Genomic DNA, 26,619 nt, shown 5'->3' on the forward strand with positions numbered 1-26,619 from the left:
GCACGTCTGTTCAGTCCACAAGCAGCACATACTGGTGCTTTGCTGGGTCAAAACCCAATGTTGCAGGATCGTGAGAAAACAACAAGCCACCATCATTGTTGCTTGAGAGATGAGGAGGAATATCTCCAGTACATCATGAAACCATGTGTAAAACAATATAATTCACAATGGCCTTCTTGATGACTGAACTGACTTCCATCTCAAACTTTGGGTTACACTGAAGATTCTTCTCTGTTACTGAAGGCCCTTATCTCTAACAGTTTCCAAGCGACAACCTTCAGTATTGAATAGTGATATTGAAGTGGAACGTTTCATTGAAAGAACTGTGCTATGGTCAGGAGTATGATATCAGCAAAATACTTCAATGAGTTCAGGTGCTGTTAGAAAGGCTCTTTTTGAAATGTTACATGGACTAGTGAAGCCTCACTTTATTCTCATCTGCTACTTGGACTTGCTGACTGACCACTGAGACCTTTTTTGCCCGAGAAATCCAATCACTGTTGTGGTAATTCAATTTGCCCTTTTTAGTTTCTGGTAGTTCACATTCATACAGTTTAGAGAGGGTTTGTCTCTGTGCCTTTTTTTTTAAGTGTGCAGCACTTTTGGACTCGTTGTTCAAACTGCGACCTGGATTTTTAGTGGGTTACCTCTGCTCCTCACGAGATTTTTCATATTTGAGAGAACTGTAACTGACTTAACTGACATTATTTAATGGAGACTATGTTCCAATTGCAGCTTGCAGCTTGGTCATCTATGTACCAAAAATACAGAAAGTTGTTGAATTACTCCTTAACTCCTTGGTGAATATCGTCTCCGTCATTGGAATTCAATGTGCGCACATCCACAACGTGATGAGTCTTGTATTTGAGGACAATTGCGAAGGCCAATTGTGGAAATGGGTCTCTTCAATCAGAGGATTCATGTACAATCAGTCCAGTAATCCAAGTGAATCGATGCAAAATAAAGCAGGAATCCAAACAGGAACCAGGCACAGAGTGGAGGAAACACACCACAGAGAACAATGCCAGAAAAAGAAGAAGTAAATGAGAGAGGCAACAACTGCTTATATAATAATCTGATGGGACCCAGAATGTGATGGACCAAACTGGAGGAACAGAGCGGCCAGTGCCGAGTCTGGAGATGGGAGAGTCTGGAGCTGCATTCAGGGAGACTTTCATCCTTCAGAACACTAATGTCTGCTGGTGATGGCACCTCCAGCTGTGTGGCTGCCAGCCTCTATGAGGTCAGGAATAACAACAGGGCAAAGTAAACTTCTCCTTCTGCTGTAGTTTGGTGTGGTGAATCTCTTCTCATCGGTCGTCGTGCTGAAGACAGGGAGACAGTGGGGTGGCCGTGGGTCAGCGTCTGAGGGGGGGAATCGACCCAGGATTTTTGGCGGTGTGAGTCCACATGCAGCACGAAGGCAGGTCAACCCACTTGATAAAAGATTGCTATCAGTTCAGTTGACTGCAAAACCCTCTCGAAACCTCATGGATGTGAGATTAGGGCACACTGAATTACCAGCACAGTGGCTGGATTTCACAGACAGAAATGAAGAACTGAGTGGACAGTCTCCAAGGAGTAGACAAAAATAACGTGATTCTAGACCAACTAAAGGGGAGAAAAACACGGTATACACACTGTCAATATCATAAACATAACACACTGGTCGATAACTTGGGTTTCTAGCCGATGACTAGCTATCACACGTAGGCATACTTTTAGGTACTAAAATGTGAGTGCGGAGTGAAGCCAGGTGATGTGAACCAGCAGGAGTCACAAGGAGCTTCAATTAAAAGAGCTTCGGGAATCGAGTCCGCGACTTGGACTTGAAAAGAGTGAATGAGGAGTCAAAACCAAAAAATGACTTGTGAGCAAGTTTGGCTTCAACAGGCTGTGAAGTCAATGAAAAATCAGAGCAAGGGCAGTTGGCTGTCGACTGCGAGGGACTGGAATGCGCCACTCAGCGGGAAAATACTGTGAATGAAGGGAAATCAAGTTCCACAAATCTTGTGCAGGATATTCATGGGCTGCAGCAGAGAATTAGGGCAATACAGTAAATAGTTTCATGCTGGCTCCAATATTTAGTTCCACGATCTTGAACAAAGTGAACCGTTTAATCTGATTGTACAGATCAATAAAGACAACGCTGTCATACTCTTTAAACTCTCAATCCAGTCCTCAGAGGGCCGCACTGGGTGCAGGTTTTTCTTCCATCCAGTCACCTTTTCACCAGTCAGGTGTCTGAGGACTGTAATCGGTTCATTGTGAGTCTGGTGCTGTTTGTCTCAGCTGCATCTGATTGGTTCAACTGTGTGTGCTTGTTTGGTCGGAACAAAATCCTGCGGCCACCGTGGCCCCTTTGTGGATCAGTTTGAAACCAACCAGTTCCCCTTAAACTGAATTCACGGCTCTGAAGTTTCTCATGTATTAGAGACACAAACTAGCAAGCATTTATGAGGACAGACAGGATCAAAGGCACATTAAAACAGAAGATAAAAACATATCACGGCTGCGGCGCATTAAAGAAGGGCAGCGGGGACAAAACAAGCTGAAGAGCGTGGCGCTTGTTTGATGGTCCCCCTACAACAGCAACGACAGAAAAAGTAATATTCTTCCTCATAACCAAGACAGAGAGTCATTATCTTTTCCCCCCATGCCGTATGAGAAAGGATTCGTTTCATGGCCAAGGTGCATGTACTTTCTGAGCAGAGGCATCAGCCATGTAGACGTCTCTCATTACAGAAGAAGCAGCCCTTTCCCGACAAGCCATTTCAGAGACGTGCGACGACTGCAGATTGGGTTTATAATAGCTAATGTTCATGCTTTCCCCAGGCGGGCTATGGTGAAACCTGTTGAATCCTCATTTATAGTCTGGGCCACTGGCATGTTTTATCCCCTGACTGTTGTTTACCTTCGCTTCACATTGAGCTTGCTGGATAGAAATACGTCATGCATATGGAAACAGAAGGACACAGTTGCTAAACAGAGGAACGCAGGTGTTTACTGTGTACTGACTGGAACAAGCAAGTGTTTTTTAGTTGAGCATTAAGTACAGCTCCGAGGCTGCAGTTCACTGACTGAGTCATTAGCAAATAGACGCCGTCAACTCCATTTCCACACATTCATTTTCTACCACTTATGCACTTAATGGAGCCGATGGAGGCTGCAGCCCAGTTCAGTGTCTTGGGACGAGACACATCGATGAGGCCATATTACAAAATATTCACAAGAGAATCCTTTAGAATCAGGCCCTTTAACTTTTGTAGCACCTACTTCCCTGAGAGCTCAACACAACAAAGTGCTCGGCGACATTTAGAATAGCACAAGTATCTGAAGACTTCAATCGATTAAAGCGGATCTTTCCAATCAGAGCCAAGTCAAGAGTAACGCTCCACCGTTGCACGGTCATCGTAACCATTTAGGCAGCGGCAAGATGACGTGAGTCAAACGGCCAGCCGTCACGCTGACGGCTTGTGTTGACAAAAGTGGTGCGTTTAACCCCCTAACAAGATTAAGGACATTTGAAAATAAACCAGGAGCACAACGTGAGAAATTTGAAAACAAATTGTGGGCTTAGAGAGGTTATGAGAGAAAATCCACATGGATTTCAAGTGGAAACAATTATCCAGGCTTATCAGCTGATTCCCATTACAGTTCACCATGAGTGGGGTTTGATACAAATCAGCTGTAAACAAGAAGGGGGCAATAGCTGAGCAGATATCAAGCAGATGCCTTTGTGAATTATATATATATATATATATATATATATATATATATATATATATATATATATATATATATATATATAGTGGTACCTTGGTTTTCGAACGTCTCGGAATTCGAACAAATCGGAGTTCGAACAAAAATTTCAAGATTTTTTTGCTTCGGCTTTTGAACAAAAATCCAGAACTCAAATGCCCCCGGAAAAAGCCGGAAAAAACATAACGTGCGCGGACCGATCATCTGACCCACGACGCGCTTTGTTATTGTGTATAACGCAGCCTCTGTATACAAACGTGTCCCGTTAGCTACATTTACTGACTGTTTTTTCTTCATATTGAGGTGTAAAACCTTTCCTGTCTCCGCACTGGACCGTGGTAGAGTGTCACAGGGGAGGTGCTCACGCACTCCAGGGTTTGGTGTCTTGTTGTCGACTGGAGCTGGGACAGGGATGAGGCGAGTCTGGGACAGAGCGTGACTTGGTTTATGACTTTGTCACAGCCAAACTGCACAGAAGCGCACATTCAGAGCTGGACACGCACCGGGCACCTCTTCACTTCTGGAGAGACCTCACTCACTCTGCAACCCCTCCCACATGCAGCGGCCACACACATAGAGGAACAGCGCACCTGCAGCAGACACTCTACATTCACTCCTACAAAAGACTATTTTAAGACTTGGAACGCATTATTTCTTTTTCCATTCATTGTAATTTGGAAAAATCGATTCCAATTTCAAACAAATCGCTTCTCGAACAGCTGTCTGGAACGGATTGTGGTCGAGAACCGAGGTACCACTATATATATATATATATATATACACACAGGAACTATGAGGAGGGTTTGAATCTGTGACCATATACACATTTGATTATGAAGTAGGAACAATAGGAACAAACTTGAACATCCCAAGTTTAAAAAAAAAGAACTTTTTACATATGATAATATAATAATGTATAATAATTACTGGGACCTATAGGAGAGTAGCGCCCATCACAATAAATATAATTCAATTAAATAAAACATGAAAGGTTCACAAAAATCAACATCAAAAATCAACATCAAAGGCAAAACAACATTGAATGGAATACTTTAAACAAAAATGTAACAGTATGATTGGTGCAATAAAAACAATATATCTGAATTTCTTCCAAATCAACTCTCTATATGTGTTCCTTTAAACGTTTTTTTTTAGGTTACTGTTTTCTTTTCTTTTTTGTTTTCACCAGACGGTCAAGCCTTCCATACTACGTATAATAGTAAGATTAATCTCTTTTGAGATTACCAATGGAAATACTGAGCCTGAATGAAGGGTGTCGCATGAGACATAGACCAACCAAAAGCAGAATGAGCAGCAGATAACTCAAAACAGCACCAGTACGTAAGTGTGGCAAGAGTGGAAAGTAAATGTGAAAACTGTTGGTGCCGAAGAGCAAAACTGAGCACGCTGTGACATCACGATGTTCTAGATTTAACGTGAATGTGTAACATGTCCTGACACTTCTTTGTGGAATTTCCAACTTCCAGCATGTCCTTAGCTGGTCTCCTTGTGACCTTTTCCCTTTAGGATGCATATTTTGAGAAGAGCCACATGTGCTGTTGTACTTCCTTTAATATGATAAGCAATAATCAAATTAGATGGCACAGTCCTTTCTCTGCTTGTATTCAGTGTTGGAGCTGAAAACGTGCTGCAAGTATTTCTCAAGAACCTTAGAGCAACAACATTCAAGACATTTTCATAATGGCTGCCCTGATGCCAAAAGCAGCCGAGAAACCAAGATAACGCGACTCAGGAACATTTCAAGTGGAAGGAAAACAAGTCCCGTCATTACCGAAATGGCTTGTGCTCCGTGGAGAAAATTGCGAAGAAAAGAGAAGGGGCAAAATGAGGAGTGGCTGTGAACATCTCAAATGTTCTGAGGTGCTGGATCCTGCGCCATACACTTGAAGTAAAGAAGTGAATAAGAGCGCAGCCTCAATGGTTTCAGTGGATCTCTCCCTCGTCGCGAGCAAGATTTTACCTAGCGTGGCTAGTTTAGCTGCTGTAGTGTTCGTAAACAATCCACCGCGATTGGTCAAATGTGGGTCGACACTGAGCAGAAGGGGGCAAAGGGGTTACTGGATCGCATGAGAAGGAGGGACATAGGAGACAGTGAGGGATTATTGCTCCACAATACAATGGAAGGGTGAACAAAATGGGCAACAGGTAACAGAGCACAGTCAGAAGAGATCGAGAAGATATCAACCACAAAGAGACCGGAAAACAGTGGTAAATCATGTCAGCAGGACAATTTAGAGGCAAATAACCAAATATATTTATTTATTAAGCATGTCATTTGTGGAAGATGGATGGCTGGGTTTACGATCTTTATCACTCAATTCATTTGAAAAAGGAAAAAAAACACTATAAAATGTGGTCAAAGTTCTTGAATAAGCCTAACCAAGAAAAATGTCTTTCACGCACAGCACCTTCAAAATTAGAGAAATATGGAAATAGTGCTATTTCCTCCTGCGTCACCAGTGTGGGATTTACTTGAATTTTCCATCATTTAGCGCCGCCCTACCGCTACTCTTCCACAAACAACACTCACCTGCTTTAGTAGCTTGTTCCAATCCTAGATGTAAATGTAAGTATTTTAATTAAAATGCATGACATTGCATGACACATATCTTAAATATTAGTCGTGTCTTCTGAAGCCTATTGTTTGGCAATTTATATAAACTACCACCCAGCTTTTGCTGCCATCTAGCGCAGAGTTATATAACTGCCTCCATGAGCCGCGCCCTCGCACTTTTTACAGTTTTTTTCACTTATGAACTTTTTGATCTTAGATTGAGAATTGTTACTGAAAGGTAAACATGAACTACTGGCAAATTATCTGCTAAAAATTACGATCCAGTTTTTTAGATTTCTCACTTTTGCATCAAAACCCAAAAGTAAAACAAAACTGCATTGTGTTCATCTGGCAAATTTACATTCAATTTCCAGTATATTTTTAAATTTCCTTTGCTGTTTTCAATCATGCATTGTACACATTTTCTGACACTGTGACACGGATCCCATATATTTAGGTTCAGAATTGGTGCCATCCATGCCATTTATCTTCTGAAGAAGCAGAAGACAGCAGTAATGACACTTCCGACTCATTATTCATTTCCCTCAAGGTACAATTCCGCCTGGAGAGTCCAACTCCATCATTCACCACACCAGCAAATTAGAGACTAACTCCTGTATTATTGTTGCCGAGGTGACAGGTACCCACTCCGTGCTGTCACCAGGCAACCGAGCCAAAACAAAGCCTTGCAGCAAGAGACTCGCTCTGCAGACAGAGTTGGAAAATGAACCGACCTGAGGGCAATCCAGATGAAAAAGGGCTCGACCAAAACAAGGGCACCACCTCCGTGTTTAGGAATACCCAGGCGGCTGACCTGAGCGCTGAGTCCAGGCTGCTGTCCGCCTTCAGGAAGGACACACACGCCTGCAGAGTATACCTGGCGGGAAGAGGTACGTCACACCAGGGCTCACACTCGCTGCAGATAAGCTGGAGGGTTAAGATCCCAAGTTTATGTTTTGGTTTCGTTGTGACTTCTTTACTGCTGTACACATCCTGAACTTGTGGGAAAAGTGGCGTTGGTACTCAGGTGTGCATGAGCCGAACCTTCATACATTTCTCAAATGAACCATCCACTTCCTGTGCCTCATAGTAATCTCAGCTATCAAAGTGAGTTGTACGTACTGTGATAGTTCAGTCAACAAAAAATGCCACAAAGACATGACCAGAATATGTCTGTGACAGTTAAGCATTTAATAAAACAAAAAACAAAAACAGAAGCAGTCCATCACCCTGTCTGTCTCTTCCAGCATCTTCACACTGTAATCTGCCATGTGCCGTTTTATCTGGTGTCTGCAGAGTGTTTGAACGAGGATGGCGGAATCTTTCATCTTGGTCTGGTTCAAAAAATAAAGCAACAGATGAGCAGAGATCCCACGCTCAGCTTGCAGCATCCGAGCGTTCTGGGTCTGTCGGAGTTCAACAGAAGGGCAAATGAGGTCGCAGTGGGGAGAAGCTCCACGGCTCTGGTGGAGAATCGGGTTGCGTGACACAAACGCTGCTTATTAAAATGATCAAAATGGCCTGGTTGAGGTTAAGCATCATTTCCATGACAGGTGTTGGGAATCCAAACCCCTGGATTTACAGGCGCTGTCCGACTCGCAGCAGAGCTCCTGAAGAGTTGGTATGATGCGACCCGAGCTTGGGACGGTCCCCTCTATCTCTCCTCTCCTTGTGATGGTGGGTGGTTCATTGACTTCATTGTGGGACTGTATAATATATGACGTGTTTTGCTTCATAAAACAATTGCTAAGATTGAAACTTGGGGGAAACGTTTCATTAGCTGCATTAGGTTTTTTTTCTCAAAATGAAGCACTTCAGTATATGGAAGTCCATTCCCGCTAGGTAGAAAAAAGAAGTCTCAAAGGGAAAAAAAAGGGTGAATTGTGACTAGAACTGACCTGAGCAAAGTGCGGCCCAGGGGCCATATGCAGCCCTTCGCCTGTGTTTTTGAGGTCAGACTAGTACAAGTTGCCATTTTCTGTCATTTTTTTATCATTTTAGCCATTACTAATTCAACTGTAAATACAACACATTCACGACTAAATTTTTGTTTCTTCTTTTCGTTGGTCAATTTAGTATTTTCCTCAAAATTCGTAGAAAAAAAAATCAAAATATTTTTTTAAATTATTTTCATCTTCAATGTTTGGCCCATAGTTTGTAAAATGTAAAATTATTTTTTTAAACGGTTTTACCATATTTACGCTCCATAACATCCTTCCTTCCTTTGAACCTTTTATGGTTAATTTCATCTTCATTACTTAAGATTTTTTTCCTTCACATTTCGTAGTCATCGGCACCTTTATTTTGGCTTGATGGCCCCTCACAACGGTCACAGTTTATAATGTATAAAAAATACTGAAGCAAAAAATGACAGTGACTAAGTTTGCCGGCAAACTCTTGTTTTTATTTCTCAGCTTCAAGTCACCAGTTTCTAGACACCCACATTTTTTCAACTCTAACTGATTTGAACCAGATTCATTACAGGAATACAGCAGCTTGACTATCATGTTAAGAGAGGCTACGACTGTACTGCTGTCTACGGACAACAACACATTGAAGTGTTATAGGGATTTTTTATGGATCAGCAGTGGAACCAATCTACCACTGACATAAACACGACTTTGTCTTTCATGCCGCAGACATGTTGTGCGACATCTTCCAGGCAGCAGGGATCCGTGACATCCGCCGCTTTCGTTACTGGAGCGATGAGCAGTGTGGCGTCTGCCTGGAAAACCTTCTAGAGGACCTAGAAGAGGCTCCTGAGGCGAGCGTTATTGTTCTCTCAGCATCGGGCCATTACCCGACCGGTGCCGACCTCTCCCAGGATCAGTGGCGGATCATTACGCAGCTTGCTGTGGTGACTATTTGATACACTCTTATTCACAGGATGTTTTGACTCTTTGGATTCTGTATTGCTTCCCAACAGAGGCGTAAGCTGTTTCCGGTCCTGCTTCTGCCCACTCCGCCACTCTGTTCAGGGGATCCGTGGCGAGACGCCTGGCCGGTGCAGTACTGCGTTTCACTTGGGATGGAGCTGTTCTGCGTCCAGTCCTTCTCACACTCCTTTGGACTACACGGTCAGAACAAGGGGATTTATTGACTCTTATTATTTTTTGAGTTATCTAAGCTCACTCACTTATCACATACATTGTAAACACCAAGACTGGGGGTCACCATGATCCTTTAAAGGCAACCATGTTCAGGACCTGGATCTGGTGGAGAGCCTTGATTTGGAACTCTCTTTGGAGAATATTTGGCTCGGGGGAAGCCATTATTCCCAGAGAACAACACATTAGCTAAGATGCTTCGCTAAAGAATAGCATTATGAAGCTAAATTCAGTTCATAGTTTGCACTAACAGGCCGCACCTTAGATAAATGTGGAACGTCTCTGAGCAACAGCAGGTCTTTTCCTACTAACTGCAGAACACGTGGATTTTAAAAACCTTTTCATTGTCGTCTCGAGTGTTTCAGGGTCGCATGGTTTTGTTGGCGTCGTAGCACTTTACTGCAACAGCAAATCTCGCCAGATTCAATCGCGGCCTTTGTTCTGGTAACTACTCAATCGCATTGGAGGAAAATCTGCTCCGCTTTCTCCCAGAAAATGGATTAGCAACTTCACCCTCGCTCACGGCCGTGGATGTGTGCGTTGTGTTCCACTCCAGGCGAAGCTGTCGGTCATCTTTTGTGTGTCCCGAAGAGCAGCTCACTTCTACGGGCGGTGAGATCGCAAGCCGAGAAACTGGCACAAACATTGTGGGCTCCGCCGTGCACGACGGGCGCGCACGTGGTTGCTGCTGTTCTCAGTAACCCAGCGCACCTCGCGGAATGGTGAGGCACCGCTCCTTTGTAGGTGGGAAAAAAAGCTTCATGAAAATGATTGTGTCTTCATAAATACTGTCAGTGACAAAAACATCCATTGCTAGCATTCTAAATGAAAAAAAAATGATCTCAATTGAAATGAATGACTGAATGTGTTCTATTATTCACCTGGACCAGGCGGTTGGAAGTAACACAAGCAGTGGAAAGATGCATGCTGGTCAGGGAAGTCTTAAGAGAGCGACTGAGACTCTTGGGCACCCCGGGGAACTGGGACCACCTGACTCAACAGCGTGGACTTTATTGTTGCTTGGGTATGAATGGTGAGCCATAAATACATACAACTCATTCAGATTCACCTGGAAAACATGATCAAGTCCATTCAGTTTAAATGTCTTCTGTGTTGCAGGTCAGCAGGTGGACTTCCTGGCCAAGCAGAGGCATGTTTATGTGCTTCCGGGTGGATGTTTGAACATCAGCGCTATCAATGGACGGAACTTAGATTACATTGCAGAGTCCATCTATCAGTGTCTGACCACTAGGACCCCACATTAAACACTGGCAACCAAGCTTCTTTTGTTCAATGAGGTCTCCATTATTATAGTGTATGAAAACATATGAGTTTATTCCCGAATAATTATGTTCTTATCGACTGATAAACATATGCTCTATAGAAATATCTGAAATATCTCATATTACTTTAATACTTTACTTTACTTGAATACTTTTTACTTTAAATTCCAGTTGGGTGAACATGTGAGTGGAAGTTTTATTTCTTCAGATGAATTGTTCTTTTTGCATCGCCAGTCTCTGAGAACCAGCTCAACTTTTTCGACAACAACATGATGTCGAATCCAACTTAAAGGTGACGAAGCACCGCCAGCGAATCAACGTACTGGAGTCACATCACATGAACAGAGAATCCTGGATTTGGAGGGAACAACTCTAAGCTAAAGGAAAAAACTACTGACGTGGAAAGCTGCAGCCACAGAAATAACATACAAATCGTCTGTCTCCTGGAATCGGGATTAAAATCGGGATTATTAATTGCAAAGTTTTAATATGTGCAAGTTTCAGTTCAGTTCAACATAATGCAAATACTTCCCGAAACTAGAACAGAGACCAATTCCAATCACTCCAAAGTTAGCCCGAAAACATAAACTTCATCTCTACGTGACTGGTGGAAATAAATTGTTCGAATGCGCACCGTAGAATATGAATCAGTTTTTGGAAGTAAAAATGCAGGAAAGAACAGTAAATATTGCTATAGGAAGTGAAAATCAAAAGCCACATGTGAATGAAGAGAATCTAAATATATCGACACAAAATGGACAAAATTATTTACATAAAAAATGTAAAGCTAGAAAAGATGATTAAAAATAGCCAATGTCTTTTTCTGAGGGAAAGAAATCTCTTTGCCTGGAGATAAAGTCCAGCGGCAGTCATGACACTGAAGCAAATAAGCTGAGAGTCTGCGATAGAGAAAGAACAAACAGGACTCAGCACAGGAATTGTTTCAACACCTCCTCTAAACCTTGTGTGGTGAACAAGTCAATATTGTGTCACCATGACTATGAAGTGAAACGGCCAAGTTTGGCAGGGTTGGTGCATCTTTTTCCATCAAGTGAGCATAGACCTCTGCTAATTTCCATCCATTTTTTCATCTCCATGTTACTGTCCAACGTTTACTTTACCAAAAATAAAGAGGCCCCTTTGTAACATTTAAAATATCAATGATACCATTGACAGTGAAATCAGCTCAACACTACAGCGGGTGGCGTTCGAGTCACCCGCTTGCACAAGTCACTTGCACAAACCCAGAAAGACGTCTCCAGGATGGGTGAGACAGTGGTGATCCACGTGGAAATCCAGAAGACTTTTAATATTACTTCTCTTTACCCCGAAAATTTCATCCCAATCTGATGACATTTATTTTGAATAGATATAACCACTTAACCACCCCGGCAAAGGCAATACATTTAAGAGCAACTGAGGACGGAAAAAAAAGGCTGATCCATTAAATGAATTCATCAATAAAAATATATTTCCTGCACCAAAAGCAACGTTGCTGTTGCCATGGCTGCATGATGTTCCATGAAGAGACTGTGGTGTGAAGTAATCACCTCTTCCTGTCATCTACGCTGCAAACATTTCATCCTTCATCTCAAAACAACATGTTGTGTTGATAAACATAGGCAATGCTGTTTACAGAGCTTTGGTAACCCATAAAAAACTGAACTAAAGTAGGCACTACCTTTGACAACACACCTCTGGGCATCATCAAGAAATAAAAGCTCGAGTCAGAAGTATGAAAGCTGCAGGCTGGTGGGCGTTAAAATGTGCTTGTCTAAAACATCATAAAAAAAACAGCATGTTCTCCAACAACCCTTCTCTTTCTTTATAATTGTCACCAGTTCTCGAAATACTGCATGAGCAACAAAATCTTTTTTGTTCATTTGTGTTCAGCTGGGATGCAGTACTATAGTTCACCTCCTTTAATCCATGTCCTTAACTTAAAACACTCAGATGCAGGTTAAGTGGAATTTTGTTACCTCGGTGTCACAAACCGAGAGGAGGAGGGTGAGCTGTGACAGAAGAGTATAAGCTGGAGCAGAGGTGGGCAAAGTAGTGGGAGTTTATGTCAGTCCCACATCTAACCTACAACGACAAAGTCCGGCCCTTGACTGGATTTGTGTGGATTTCATTCAGAGGTCACCAATAGAGTGGCAAAAAGACCAAGGGAGCAGCCCGTGGACCGTTAATGTTATTGTTTTTGTTCATTTAATAAGCATATTATTGGGTTTAATTGTGTGTTCCTTACTTGTCACGCCACTGGTAAGTGGTTGTGATGAATTGTGAGTATATTATATAACCACAGGGCTCGCTCCATGGTTGGACCGCGAGCACCTCTTTGAGGGCCGCTAGAAGTTTTTTTGTTTTACACCTTTGGGCCTTGAGGGTCGCGAGAAGCTCAGCCTTAATAGACTTGCCACATATGGTGGCAGTAGTGTGTCACTGAATTGACTTGACAGCTGCAAATTTGTGACAGTTACTCACTTTGAATAAGTTCTTGAAAGGAAAAAATGATAAAGAAAGTGAAACCCCTAACTGTAAATACTGTTCATGATGTTGATACTTGTTGTTGATGTTGATACTTTCATCTACACTTTACTTATATCTTCGTTAGTTTATATTTTGAAAAAAATATATATTCTTATTTCACGATATTTGTACATTGTTTTATTACTCATTTTACTCAGAATTTTATTCATGACGTACAATTCTCTCAAATGTTTGGATTGACTCTACTTTTTTCTTTAGTAGATTTGACGAATATGACTCGCACCTGGTTCTGCTGCTGGTTAGACTTTTCCATGACAAATAAATAACTTTGCAATGACCACATGGTTTCATGTCATTTCACAAGGTTTTGGTTTGTGTACGGAGAAGTAGATTAAATATGGTTATTGAACAAATGAGTACTAAACTGATAGTTGCCCACAAGGTCACATTGCCAAAAGGTTGGTGACCTCTACCCTAATGGCTTCAGTGCAAAAATACAAAGGAAATCACGCTTTATTATACTGCACTTAATTCTAATAATTTGCTATGATATAAATTCTAAATACAAGTTATTTTAGGACTTTGTTCATGTTCTTTTAATATGGTCATTTTAACAGTATGTGACTCAAAATGGAAAGATAAGATACTGAGTAAGAAAGTACCGTCATCAAATGCCATAATATCATAATTACATGTTTTCCCCATAGTTTTGTTACAAAGGTATTCCAATATTTATCATTTATGTTGACATTATTTAAATGACGTGTGTACACAATTAATAAATATGTAGTCAAAACATTTTTAGGCAAAAAATATCTACACTTTTCCCTGTTTTAAGTAACAAAACTTCAATTACAATGAAGACTCTTTGCCTTCCATCTGTTGGCTTGGCTGCACTAGTGGCAGCATATAATGCAGCCCCTAAGGAAATATAATTTCCCACCGCTGAGTTCGAGTGAAAGGGTAGCGAGCCTTCAAGCTTTCAGACAGTAGTGAGACGAGCCATATGGATGTTCTAGAGACAGTAGCTCTGACACAAAGACAACCAGCGGAGCTAGAAGTGTGGGGGCCTCAAGCGAAGTTATGAGACCAGATTCCGATGAATGGGACTCGTGGAGAGGAGACAGTGATTTGGGGACGTGGGAGGAAAAGGCATGCCCGAAGAAAACCCACACAAGCGGCAACAGAACACACAACCTCCACACAACTTCCACGGCTGTCGTTCATTACTCGCAGACGATGAAACTGTCACGGCAGAGATGAATCATCCATGGCGAGGAAACGCTACATGTGAATTCTGCTGGATGAGAAACCATGCAGAGCAGTTCTGAAGACAGCTTCATACAAAGTGCTGCTTTAATCTTTACCAAATCGTCGATAAAACTTGCACTGTGAGAAAACAGTGAGACCCATTCTGACTCATGGACATGCTCACAATTCGCATTAGTGCTGGCAACATAAGGTACATAGTTGATCATCTGACTGTGCACCAGGTGATGCTTTTTATCCACAGCATAAAGCAACAGCAGAGGAAAAATGGTATAAGCACGGAACATGAAGAGAAATCAATGGCAAACCTCTGTGTCTCATGCTGACTTTTTCCAAGTAATTGGATTCAGGCCAGCAGCAGGGAAGCACAGTCCCGTCCGCATGGTTTTATAACACTGCTGCTTGACATGTAACAGACTTTTAGTGTAAGACTAGCAGATCTGGAACGCACTCTCATGTGTGTGAACACACCGCGGTGCTCAGTCATTGGTCTAAAACGAAGTCACAGCAGGGAAAAGAGATCAATCTCCTGAGATAAGGAAATGAATGGACAAATAAACGGGCAGCGGAAAGTAGCAGTGGAGGCGAAGAACTAGCCTCAGGAATCCAGCTCTAAGCAGGTCAGAGGAACACAAGGGGGTGTTAGAAGAAAACATATTTTAGGGGACTGTAAGTTTAGTTACTCTGAGTGCTCATGTGAATCATACAGTTATTAGATCTACCCTTTCACTGCCGTCCTCAAACTTGTGAGACAAAAAGGTTTATTTCTCTTCAGTGCTTGTACCTCAAAACGTCTTGTCAAATATTCATAAATATAAAAAGCTGGCAGCTGCAAAACAACATTCACAAATAATCGCTGGAGCCAGTCATCGACATCTCAGAAACTTATTATGTCTGGTGAATACTCAAAGGAAAAAAACAAAACAATATGAGCAACGTGGTGTGCTGGAACATTATGACGTTATGTTGTTTTAATATGCCAAAATAATGTAGAGAAAGTGATTCATTTGGAGTGTAGTGGTCATCTTTCAGGGTAACTGTCACGTAGTCCTGGTTCTGCAAATGAGGGTGTTTCTCTCTTACAAGGGCGCCACTGAGAAAGACCGGCCAAAATGTGCAAACAGCTGGGCAGTGTGGGTAGAAGATCAGTCTTTCATTCATAGAACTGGGGTTATATGGCAGTACATGGCAAGCCCTGACCTCCGGAGGCCCACTAGCCACAGATTTGAGGACCCGGAAGCAGCCCTCTCCATCCATTGAAACCCTACATGGTTTAGATGAGCTAAGATGTTCAATGTCAGCCGCATCATACGGAAAGCCATGGAGATGGATATCTTGAGTCAGTGGCAGAGAAGCTGCCATACACTCGGGAGCACACCAGAGCCTCCGCTGGACACAGCCAATGGAGCTGAACCTGGCCGGGGTCTGAGTGAGACGGTGGTCAGAGGATGAAGTCCCTCGACTGAATGCACAATCCAAGCAGAAGGCAGGAACTGGACAGCAAAAGAGATGCAGCCAGGGCTGGAGGGGAACGCACAGGTCACGTGACTGGCAACAAGGCCTGCAAGAGCCACGCTGGACAACAAGCAGGACCTGGTTCAACAGCCTGAGGTGACATCCTGCAAGGAACTCTTGCATTACCTGGACTTCCAAAATAATAAGGGTGCAACTTCAGGAGTAAAACTAGACAGAAAATGAAAGTAACTGATGAAAAACTGCAAACATTTGAAAGTGAAAGAGTTTTTAGTTGCAAATTATGGGGTGAAATAAAGTAGGACATAAATGTGCCATTTTATGAGCTACATGAAATATTAGATTCCTAAATTAAAAATAAGAGAAAAAAAAGAAAGAGAACAATATTGGAAATCAATTTTGCTATTTTATTTGTCTCTCAATGCCAAACAGATGTTTTGTGTTTGAATGCATGGTCTCATTTTCAACCAGTGTTGAGTTATGTATCATTATTATTGTTATTATTTGGAACAGCGCAATGTTTTCTTGTAGTTCACCTGTGAGGGCAGTCGTCTCTGAGAACGACCTTTGGTCGAATTTGTGACGATCGTAAGACTGACGTTTTCTTTTTGTACACTAGTTATTTTGTTGATTAAATTTCACTCCTCTGTTGGAGAAGTAAAAAAACTGCACAGCATTGATTTTCCACCTTAAAATGATGGCTCTTATTACAATATATTGCTGAACTTATAGTATTGCAATTAATCTCAATGTATCATATCACCACTCCAGCAGTGGGATAGGTATAGCTACCTGCCAATACACAGCCCTAGTTGGAGTCAAACCCTGATACTCGGAGTGAGAGGTGGGAGACAGGCAGGTGCAAAGTGCTGAATGACCTGTGAGGAAACACAGAAAGAGACAGACCTGGTGGAGACCCGACTGGTGGATTTATGACGACTAAAATATGACGCTCAGGGGAAAGTCTGAAAAGTTGCGACAGGAACTGTATGTAACTGTGGTCATTCTTTTTTTTGCATTATGACATTATTTTTTATTTTGTTTTCTTGTATTATTTGTTTATCATTTGTATGTAGTATTTACGTTTAAAAATGCAATTCTTGCGTGACGGCATAGATGGCATGGAAAAAAATAGCATTTCTTGGCTACACTGGTGCCAAGTCGAGTGTTTTTCCGAAAGCAAGGGTCCAGGTAACAAGACCAGACCAAGGAGAGACTTTTGTAGATTCCCTCCAGTACACCTCAAGTGTTTCTTTAACTTTTCACATGCTGTGTATGTAACCGTTTGTGTTGTATTTGCATTGTTTGTGATGACTTTTCTGTTTAGTTTTCACTGTGAATTTGGTGAATAAGCTTCAGATAAATCAGTTGCTGGAAAACCACTTGTCTGCGTTTACAATGAGGGAGTTACACTGTAAGACACCTGCATGTTTTTGTGTGTTGTGACTTTGTCTCTCATAGTTTTTGTCTCTATACAGTGGATAGCTCATGTACCTCTGGAACTGTTGGTGAAAAAAGCATTCTGCAACAGTAAAAAGTGCGGACGTCTCTGCTGTGAAGACTAAAGCGAGCACTGCAGAATTGTGTTTTCACCCTTGATCGATGAGTCTCAATGGTTGCGGTGTCCACCTCCGTCGTTGGTACCAGGACAAACCGGGACCCCATTAAACAAGTCACGTGTAGCTCTCTGCTGCATGTCCACTCACCATCTCCTCTTTTTCGGCTCTACAGCCGTTGCCGAGCAACCATTCACACATCCTCTGGAAAAGTGTGTCAGTTTGGTGTTGGCAGGACCAGGAGCTGTGCTGGTGTTGATTGTCTGTGATTGAAGCTCTTGCGATTGTAAAAGAGAGAGGAGGAACGGTTCGAATAACATCAGGAGAAATTCAGGCAACTCAAGTGTTTTGGAATGAAGTGACCTCACTGATAAAGCAGTGTCTCACCTTATGTGGAGTGATGGCTTGGTCCTGGCTTGGTGGGAGGGGCCCAACACAGGCTGAGCTGCAGGGCCAAACAAAAACTGACTCAGGGCCCAGTACAAGCTTATTTCTGAGTATTCAAATCCAAGTGTAACACTAATAAATATGGAATTGAGCGCAGACGTTGGTGCCATTTCCACACCTGCTTTAAATATGCCAGTCATATTGACATGAGCAGAATACACAATGTGCATATTTGGTAGGCAGCCACAACATTTTGAATTCTCGATGGTTTCTACTACTGGTCTAAGTTCCAGGTCTGTGCCGGAAGTGGCGATTCACTTTATCGGCATAATTTACGACGAGTCGCGACTCTCTGATCAGCCTTTTCTTTTCTTCAGACTTTCAAACCGTCTCTCCTGCCGCTGTTTTTGAAGACAGATGTGTCAGATCTCGGTTTATATACATCCGGAAATCTCTTTTCGGCTTCTATGGAGAAGCTTGTCGGAACTTTAGTCGGAGGAAAATATCCCGAGGACTGTTTGCCCATTTTCTGTGAATTAAAATGTCTTTCCTGTATAATTTCATTATCCATGTATATTATTCTGTTGGACTCCAGAACTAACTCATCAAGTCAAAATGTATTGACATTTTTATGCAAATTGATCCAATTTCAACTGAAACTTAAAACAGAATTATCCATATTAAATGTTGAATTGAGGGTAATTTTACGGTATTGTGATTGACTAAGAAATACTGTGTGTGACTTTGAACTTAAATTTATTAGTATATTTATTAGTATAGTTTTCAAATATCTGCCTAAATAAAATCGTATATCATAGATCAATACGTGTCGCATGACAAAGTTGGGAAATGTTACTGCATAATTTTGATGTTAATTTGTAGTAAAATTAAGGTTTTATTACTTGAATATTGTTTTGTGGTCGTTTTCAACATGTTGCCTTTGAGCCTTGAGTATGCCAATGATGTTCAATATTTTTTTCCAACATAACCACTTTGACCGGTAAATAAATATTTGCTTTCATTATTCAGTTGCAGAACAAAACACAACCACAAGGTCTCACTTTGTCCATTTTTAAAAAAAATTGACTAATTTTGTGAGCATTTCACGGTCCTTGTATCATATTTTGTATTATTTTTGAGGTCGCTATTTGGTTATTTGGGAATAAATCCCTAAGCAGCACTGGTACTGCTGTACGTGGAGCAACAAGCGCTTGTTTGAACCGTGTTTGACAGATGGCTGCAGGAAATATAACAACAAAATTGCAGGACTACAAATGGAATAAGAACAAGAAGAAAATTACGCTTCAAATAGGATTCAAATTAAACTGAAGAAATGTGGTTCCACCAGAGGAGACTCTTTCAGAGCGCAGTGATGAAATAATGGATGAAAATGCACCAACCCACGGCTCGCCTTGTTCCACCGGTAAATTGCTCGAAATTACAACTCCGGCCACTTAAAGCACACAGAGGCGCAGGTGATTCTGATCACATTTTAGATTCTTGCTATTTCCAGGAGACGAGAAGAGAAAAAACAGAGCAGGCAGAAGATGTGGTGAGAAATATCAGCCTCCTGTGCTGTGTTGTTGCACACAGTGCACCTGACGTAAATATGTGGACACAAAATAGGAGCTTCCAGCAACACTTCAGTGACATTTATCGCCTTCATATAAGAAAATGTAATCCATTAACAGCCCTAATATTTCATAGATGACATGTTGTACAACTATCTTACTCAATACAGGAGTAACTAAGGATGATTAACCACACATGATAGTTGAGATATTCCATTAAATAATAAATGCAGATGGTATGAAGTGCCAGTGCTACAGCGCCCTCCATTGACCAGCCACCACTGACTGCTATATCTTTGTTTCAAGTCTATGTTGTGTGAAAGATGTCGGTTATCACCTTGGAAATGGATTTCACGACCGTGTCTATCACTTCACCTCTTCCTGGATCTCTTTGACTTTGTTTGTTGTGTCAGAGGTATGTGTGCTCATTGGAAGAGGCAGAGCCGGAGGGCAGGGAGGTGAGGTGGCCCTTGTTACTCATGCTGCTGACAATAAGAGGGGTGAAGATGTTTGGAGTGTGCTGGAACAATAACACAACAATCACCGATGAACAAATACAAAAATAGTGCAAGTGCCAGCGGCGGTCAGAACAGATAGTCGTACCAAATATAAGGTTTCACAATAACAAAACAGGCCACTCAAGCTTCTCTTCCTTCTGCACAATATGTGGTCCCTCAGAGTCCATCATGTGAAGACCTGAGAGACAGTAAAACAGCCAGGACCAGAGCACGGACATCATTCCAAAACTCTGGATTGGAAGTTAATCCTGCCACAAGTGCAAAAGTTGAGGGTTTTTTTGGACTGTCTTCAGAGTGTCTTGGTAGAGTACACTTAACAGCTTTGTGAGAAAAACGAGCTGAGCCAAAAGGCAAAGATTTGCCTCCTACTCTCACATGCGGTGCCAAGATTTGGATAGCAACCAAAAGAACACTCTGAGGATGGGTGACGGACTCAGCCGACACGGAGAGGCTCAGACCAGAGTTTCAAGTGAAAGTTGCTGGAGCGTGTCATTGCTTGTCTCAAGGGCACCTGAAGCGGTTCATTTAAAACGGCGTCTTTTTTGTCTTTAAAAAGTGTTTTCGCCTCTCATCTTCAAAGAGAATCGCGGGTCTGTTTGTGAATCCCAGACAGTCTGGCATTGACATTCATTAGCCAGGCCGCCTTAATCATCTCGCCTTTTTATCTGCACAGTGTAAAAAACGTCTCCACTCACCGCAGGTACATTTCACGATCTGAACCACAGAAAAGAAGTGAAGCTCTGTCAGGAACTGAAAGTGCAAACACATAATAGTAGGTGGCCCTGTTGTATGCATATGTATCTGCAGGTAAGTACTGAAACAGACATTTAGATGTACAGCGAAGGAGCTGCTGAATAATATATGGATTTAACGCTCAGCTTTCTGAGACCCTCCTGGTAATTAGCCACTTACAGGTGCGAGGTTCTGATGAAACATATTAGAAGGAAGCTTCAGCTGGTGAGGAAAACAATCCAATAAATGAGGGGTTTCACTGCAACAAGCGCTGAGCAGACCGTGTTGACAAGTATGAAGCAGTGAATTCGTGCTCCAGGTCAAGTATGCCATGCCAAGTTACTCCTGCTTTTATCTCAACTGCAGTACTGAGCTTCCACAGATCTCTTCACTTGGGTATGAGACACCTGTGGTGGAGGACCGTGACCTGGTGACTGTTGCTACAAGACCAAGAAATAGACAGATATAGACATATACAGAGACAGAAACATGATGCCTACAAACTGTACGCTGCTGTTCTGATTCATAGTGACGTGTAGTGTCAGACGTGTACACAGCCCTGGAAGTGACATGCATGTGTTTATTTTTATTGGATGTGACATGCATGACTTTTTTTTCTATCCCGAGATAATTTTCTCGAGAATTTTTATCTCACGATAATTTGTATCTCGAGATAACAGTTATCTCAAGATACAATCGTAAGTGTATGTGCATGCATAACTGCCTCTCTGGCAAAGCATTTTGTATAGATCCACCTGTAACCTGTAACCACTATGTCTCCCGTGGCTTTGTAACTGTTTGGCAACGTTGTTATCCACTGTCAGCAAGCCAGAATATGTCGTTGCGCTTGTGACAGTCCGATCAAGTGCCATCTACTCAAAATAATACCACATGTGGCTGAGCTTGACTTTATTTTTTTTATCCTGAGATAAAAATGATCTCAAGATACAAATTATTATGAGGTAACTGTTATTTCGGGATAAAAAAATAAAGTCATACATGCCAATTCCCATACGTATATCTGAGCCACCTGTGGTATTAGAAGAAAATTGAAGTCATACATGTCACATCCAAAAAAAATAAACACATGCATGTCACTTCCAGGGCTCCGTAGACGTGACCATCTCTGACTACTTCTCCAACAGGAACGTGTGGTTCGTCTCCTTCATCACAGCACATTGTTGGTGATCTTATTCTTCAGGATCATGTTCAGGGAAACACTATAAAGCCACCAATCATTAAAGTCTGCCATCTTTTATGTAAGGTAAAATGTAAAGCGAGATGACAAATACTTGATCAGATTACAGGGAACAACAGCTCAAATTTTCCTGTTAAACTCTTATCCTGCTGCCACCAGATGCACCGCAAATATTGGACCAGTTAGTGGTTCAAACACCAGCCATAGTGACGGAGGGCAGTGACGTCACACGCATTTAAGCGTCTCATTTTGACTTGTGTTCATGAATTTTGACGGCAACAGTTCACTGTGTAGATTAAGTCGGGAATATTTTGAGAAATATTTTTTTAATAGCTTGAAGTGATGCGTCTGAATCTCGGTCATCACAGCTGTCAATCACGGAGCGTTCCAAGGCAGATATATAAAGACGCGCCACTTCGGCAGTCGAACCTGTTGCGCGTCTCGTCGCAGGTCCGCAATAACGATGCGAGCACAGATATAGTGTTAAGGTGTATGGAAATCTGAGAGCGAGTTTATCCTGACGAGAGAGGAAGTCGCCTGTGCAGCCTGAGCGCTGTCAGTGAGCGCCTCCACAGCGGCGGCTGACAGCGGCAGAACGGTGAGTGCGTCCGCCTTTGGTTGTTACCCACCGTATATATATATGTTTTCTGAACTGCATGGAATTATTGGAACTATTTAGACATGTCCTGTTGCTGTATTTCAGAATTATATCAGGATGAAGAAAGTCATCACACGTACAGATTCAGATAAATGTTGAGTCGATCTTAAGACTGATGTCTTCTCTCTGTAAACATCTGGACTAACACGTGTTTTATGAAAGATTTAATGGGGAAAAGCCCTTTTTTATTTTTAACTGATAGGTGTTTTCTTTCAATCTCACTGTGGACATGACCTGATGGATGAGTGAAAATCTCTCCAGATTTGGACCCAAGTGATTTCCTGAGCTTCAGACTACAAAATATCAGAATATTATATCAGTCGTGATAGTTGTTAAATATTCCAGGGTAGAGGTGTGCAGCCAATGCCAAAAGGGTCTAGAACTTGCACAGTGGATGCAGATTTGTACTTGTGTGTACTTTAGGTTGGATTAGATGTCCTTTATCGTTGCAATACAAATTTTATTTTAGAATTAATATAGATTATTTACTGACTTTTTTAATGTATTATCTGACGTTGCTTGTGTGAGTTTCCGCTATCCACTCTGGTTTCCTCCCACAGTCTAAAAAGATTAGTTGCTGCCCCTTAATTGTTTAAGTCATTGCTTCACTGTTTTTTTCTCTGCCGCCTCCATAAATAGTCATCATTTCTCTATATGATTATTAGAAGTACACCTCTCTATAACACTGTCTCCTTGTTAACATTAAAGAAAAGAAAAAAGAAAGCAATACATATATCACTTGTCATGGCTGTCTATGGGATCAGTTGCTGAATTGTTGCAGGCTGACAGAAGACTCGGAATAAATAGCGAGAAGCGAGAAACAGTGAGGAGAACAAACTAAGGAGGCAACAAAAAGAAGATGAAGCACACACAAAATTTAGAAATATACAACAGGAGCACGAGAGAAAGGAGGGTGGAGAGAGCGTTTACTGTGAGGACGGGAAGCAACCATCTGGCAGCACAGACTGGAACCCACGTATAGAAATCAGGTTAGTCTGATCAGCTGCACTGCTGTGAAGCTGAAGAGAGAGAAGGAAAAGGAAACGATGAAACACATGAAACAACAAAATAAAAGCACACAAGAAACGAAACATGACACAACTTACAATAAAGAATAACTAAAGTAACATTGTTTACATCTCTAACAGAAAATACTGATAGTGCATCAACTTGCCTGAAATAAATACAAAAAAAAAAAACATAAGTGGATGTGCAATTGCACTTAGTTCTAGTACGGCAAAAAAGTATGTTCCCCGAGGAACCCCCTGGCATCGCTCCATGCCCCCTGCTATTTGAGAAGGACTGGTCTAGAAGGAGAGACAATCCTTGTGTTTGAACCATCAAATACTGGAAAGAACTAATGTGTGCTGTCCCTGTGGTTTGAGTAAAAATGTTTCCTACAAGTGAAAGAAAGGATTCTTTGATGACACTGAAAGAGGTTTCAGTTTGTGAGAAGGTGCTCCGAGCCATTGATGTGGTCGGTAAGACCAACTGGGAACAGTGTGAAGCCTCTCCGTGCCCCCACCCATCCGTGCTAGTGATCGTACCGGAGATCATTACTGAACAACATGAGAGTGACAGAAAATAATTATGTTCTCAGCGTGGCCAGTTTAGAGCCAGTACTGAGCAGGGGGTTGTTTTGATCTGTGGGAGGCAATAGGAGTCACCAGACGAAACCCCTCGACTCCCCAGCTAATTACAGTGTAATTGCCGACGTACTTTTTTATGACTCTCAGTCGCATCAGCCGTCGCCTCCAACACATGATCGGGACACAAACAGTGTCAAGAGGACGGATGAGAGGCTCTTCATCTTGCTCAAGGGCACCTCAGCAGAGAGCTTATGTTCCAATAATAACCTTGACGGGGCCGTGTGAATGGAGGGATTTCAGAACGGTCTATTATTGTGGTCTGTTTTGGATCTTTTTTTTTCAATATATTTCATCCTCTCCTCTGAGTGCTGTGAGGAGGTTGCTCCCTGGTGAGGAGCTTGGAGCTTGTCCAACTGGGAGAAGACCTCAGGAAAGACCTGGGAACCGCTGGAGTCATAGAACTGGGGACACTCCAGCATTACTCTGGAGCCATCAGAGGTTTCTATGGAGAGGGTTGTTTGGCTGGCTTTACTTTGTCACTGCAGAAAATGGACAGATGGGTGAAGGAAACAGAATAAAACTATGAACCAGACTTGGGAGGGATCCAGGACTCTCATCTTTGTGTACTTCTTATACACCTCAAATACTGTCCCCGTTATCCCAGAACAACCCTGGATAGATGTTTAACAATTTACAACCAGTGATGCCAGAAACGCATCACACATTACCTGTATATCACAACCTTTTTCAGTAACGGGTAATCTGACGCGTCATTATTTCAAACCAAAGTTACTTATCTAAGTCACCGTGCGTTACTATTGTTGCCATTGTCGGGAAGCTAAATATTAACATTCGCTTTCTACAACTGCGTCTTGGCATGGCGTCATGTGCGGGACACGCCAGTCACGTTTTCAACACGCGGGCAGCTCATGTGTCAAGCTGACGGAGCGTTGACCCCGTCATGAGAGACTGAGACGTGGTTTTCTGACTTGTTTGCAGCAACCTGTCATGGAGGGCAGCGGCTGGCCGGCGGAGCTCCCCACTCCACATGAGCTGCGTGAGGAGAGCGAGAACAACAGCCACGCCATCTTTGAAGTGGCCCTGCAGAACGGCTCGTCCAAGCGCGGCGGCCAGTTCGCAGGTGTGGAGCTGCTCCAGTCCTTCAAGCTGCTCATCATCCCCTGCTACACGCTGGTGGCCCTGGTGGGAGTCTTTGGCAACTACCTGCTGCTCTACGTCATCTGTCGCACCCGCAAGATGCACAACGTCACCAACTTCTTCATCGGCAACTTGGCCTTCTCCGACATGCTGATGTGCGCCACCTGCGTCCCCTTCACCCTGGCTTACGCCTTCAACCCCCACGGCTGGGTGTTCGGCCGCTTCATGTGCTACCTGGTGTACCTCATCCAGCCTGTCACCGTCTACGTGTCCGTCTTCACGCTCACCGCCATCGGCGTGGACAGGTAGCCGCAGAATTACAGCGAGAGCGGATTTACTCCGATGAGTCACGTCATGTGCTTGTAATCACTGCACATAATAGTAGTTCTTGTTGGGCAGAACAAATGTGCCACACGTAAATGTCAAATTGAAATGAATGTAGCTCAGGTGGAGGCTGTCATTTTGAGGTTTTTCTGCTCCTCATTCACAACACGGTGTCCAAAACAGGTCAGTCAGATGTGAGAAATGAACGAAATGTCTCACGTACTGAAAGCCTTCCTAGGAGAACTGGTTGACAAGTCCGAGGCTGTGGTGAAGTGGGCTTTTGTCCTGGTTTCTGAAGCGGCAGTGAAAGACTTCCTGTCTGTCCTCTGCAGATACCACGCCACGGTGCATCCTCTGAAAAGGCGCCTCTCGGTCCTGGCTTGCACCTACTTGCTGTCTGCCATCTGGCTGCTCTCCACGGTCCTGGTGGCCCCGGCTGTGGCTCACACCTACCACGTGGAGTTCAAGACCGAGGGCTTCACCATCTGTGAGGAGTTCTGGATGGGTCAGGAGAAGGAGCGGCTGGTGTACGGCTACAGCACCCTCTTCATCACCTACCTCCTGCCTCTGTCGGCGCTCAGCATCTCCTACCTCTGCATCTCCGTCAAGCTGCGGAACTGCGTGGCGCCGGGCCACCTCACCCAGAGTCAGGCCAAGGCCCAGCGGCTGCGCAAGCGTAAGACCTTCCGCTTGGTGAGCCTGGTGGTGGCGGCGTTTGGCGTGTGCTGGCTGCCCATCAGCGTGTTCAACGTGCTGCGTGACGTCGACATCCGCCTGATCGACAAGCGCTACTTCCTGCTCATCCAGCTGCTGTGCCACCTGTGCGCCATGAGCTCCTCCTGCTGCAACCCTTTCCTCTACGCCTGGCTGCACGACCGCTTCCGGGCTGAGCTCCGGAAGATGTTCACATGTCGCCGACGCATCGGCATCTCTGGCAACAACTGTGCCACAGCCAGCGTGGCCTTGTGA

At 43.0% G+C, this 26,619-nt stretch overlaps 2 protein-coding genes across 2 annotated transcripts; both read left to right on the forward strand.

Moving 5' to 3' along the window:
* The first annotated feature begins 7,061 nt into the window (after positions 1-7,061).
* Positions 7,062-10,710, forward strand: got1l1 (glutamic-oxaloacetic transaminase 1 like 1). Its single transcript, XM_053870847.1, has 8 exons — positions 7,062-7,227; positions 7,634-7,815; positions 7,891-8,014; positions 8,977-9,194; positions 9,264-9,414; positions 10,001-10,166; positions 10,335-10,477; positions 10,564-10,710. The coding sequence occupies exons 1-8, from the start codon at positions 7,062-7,064 to the stop codon at positions 10,707-10,709; spliced, it is 1,296 nt and encodes a 431-aa protein (XP_053726822.1). The 3' UTR covers position 10,710.
* An 11,665-nt stretch (positions 10,711-22,375) lies between these two features.
* Positions 22,376-26,619, forward strand: prlhr2a (prolactin releasing hormone receptor 2a). Its single transcript, XM_053871396.1, has 3 exons — positions 22,376-22,519; positions 25,168-25,631; positions 25,983-26,619. The coding sequence occupies exons 2-3, from the start codon at positions 25,177-25,179 to the stop codon at positions 26,617-26,619; spliced, it is 1,092 nt and encodes a 363-aa protein (XP_053727371.1). The 5' UTR covers positions 22,376-22,519; positions 25,168-25,176.

Source organism: Synchiropus splendidus, chromosome 7, assembly GCF_027744825.2.
Source record: "Synchiropus splendidus isolate RoL2022-P1 chromosome 7, RoL_Sspl_1.0, whole genome shotgun sequence".
Lineage (NCBI taxonomy): Eukaryota > Metazoa > Chordata > Actinopteri > Syngnathiformes > Callionymidae > Synchiropus > Synchiropus splendidus.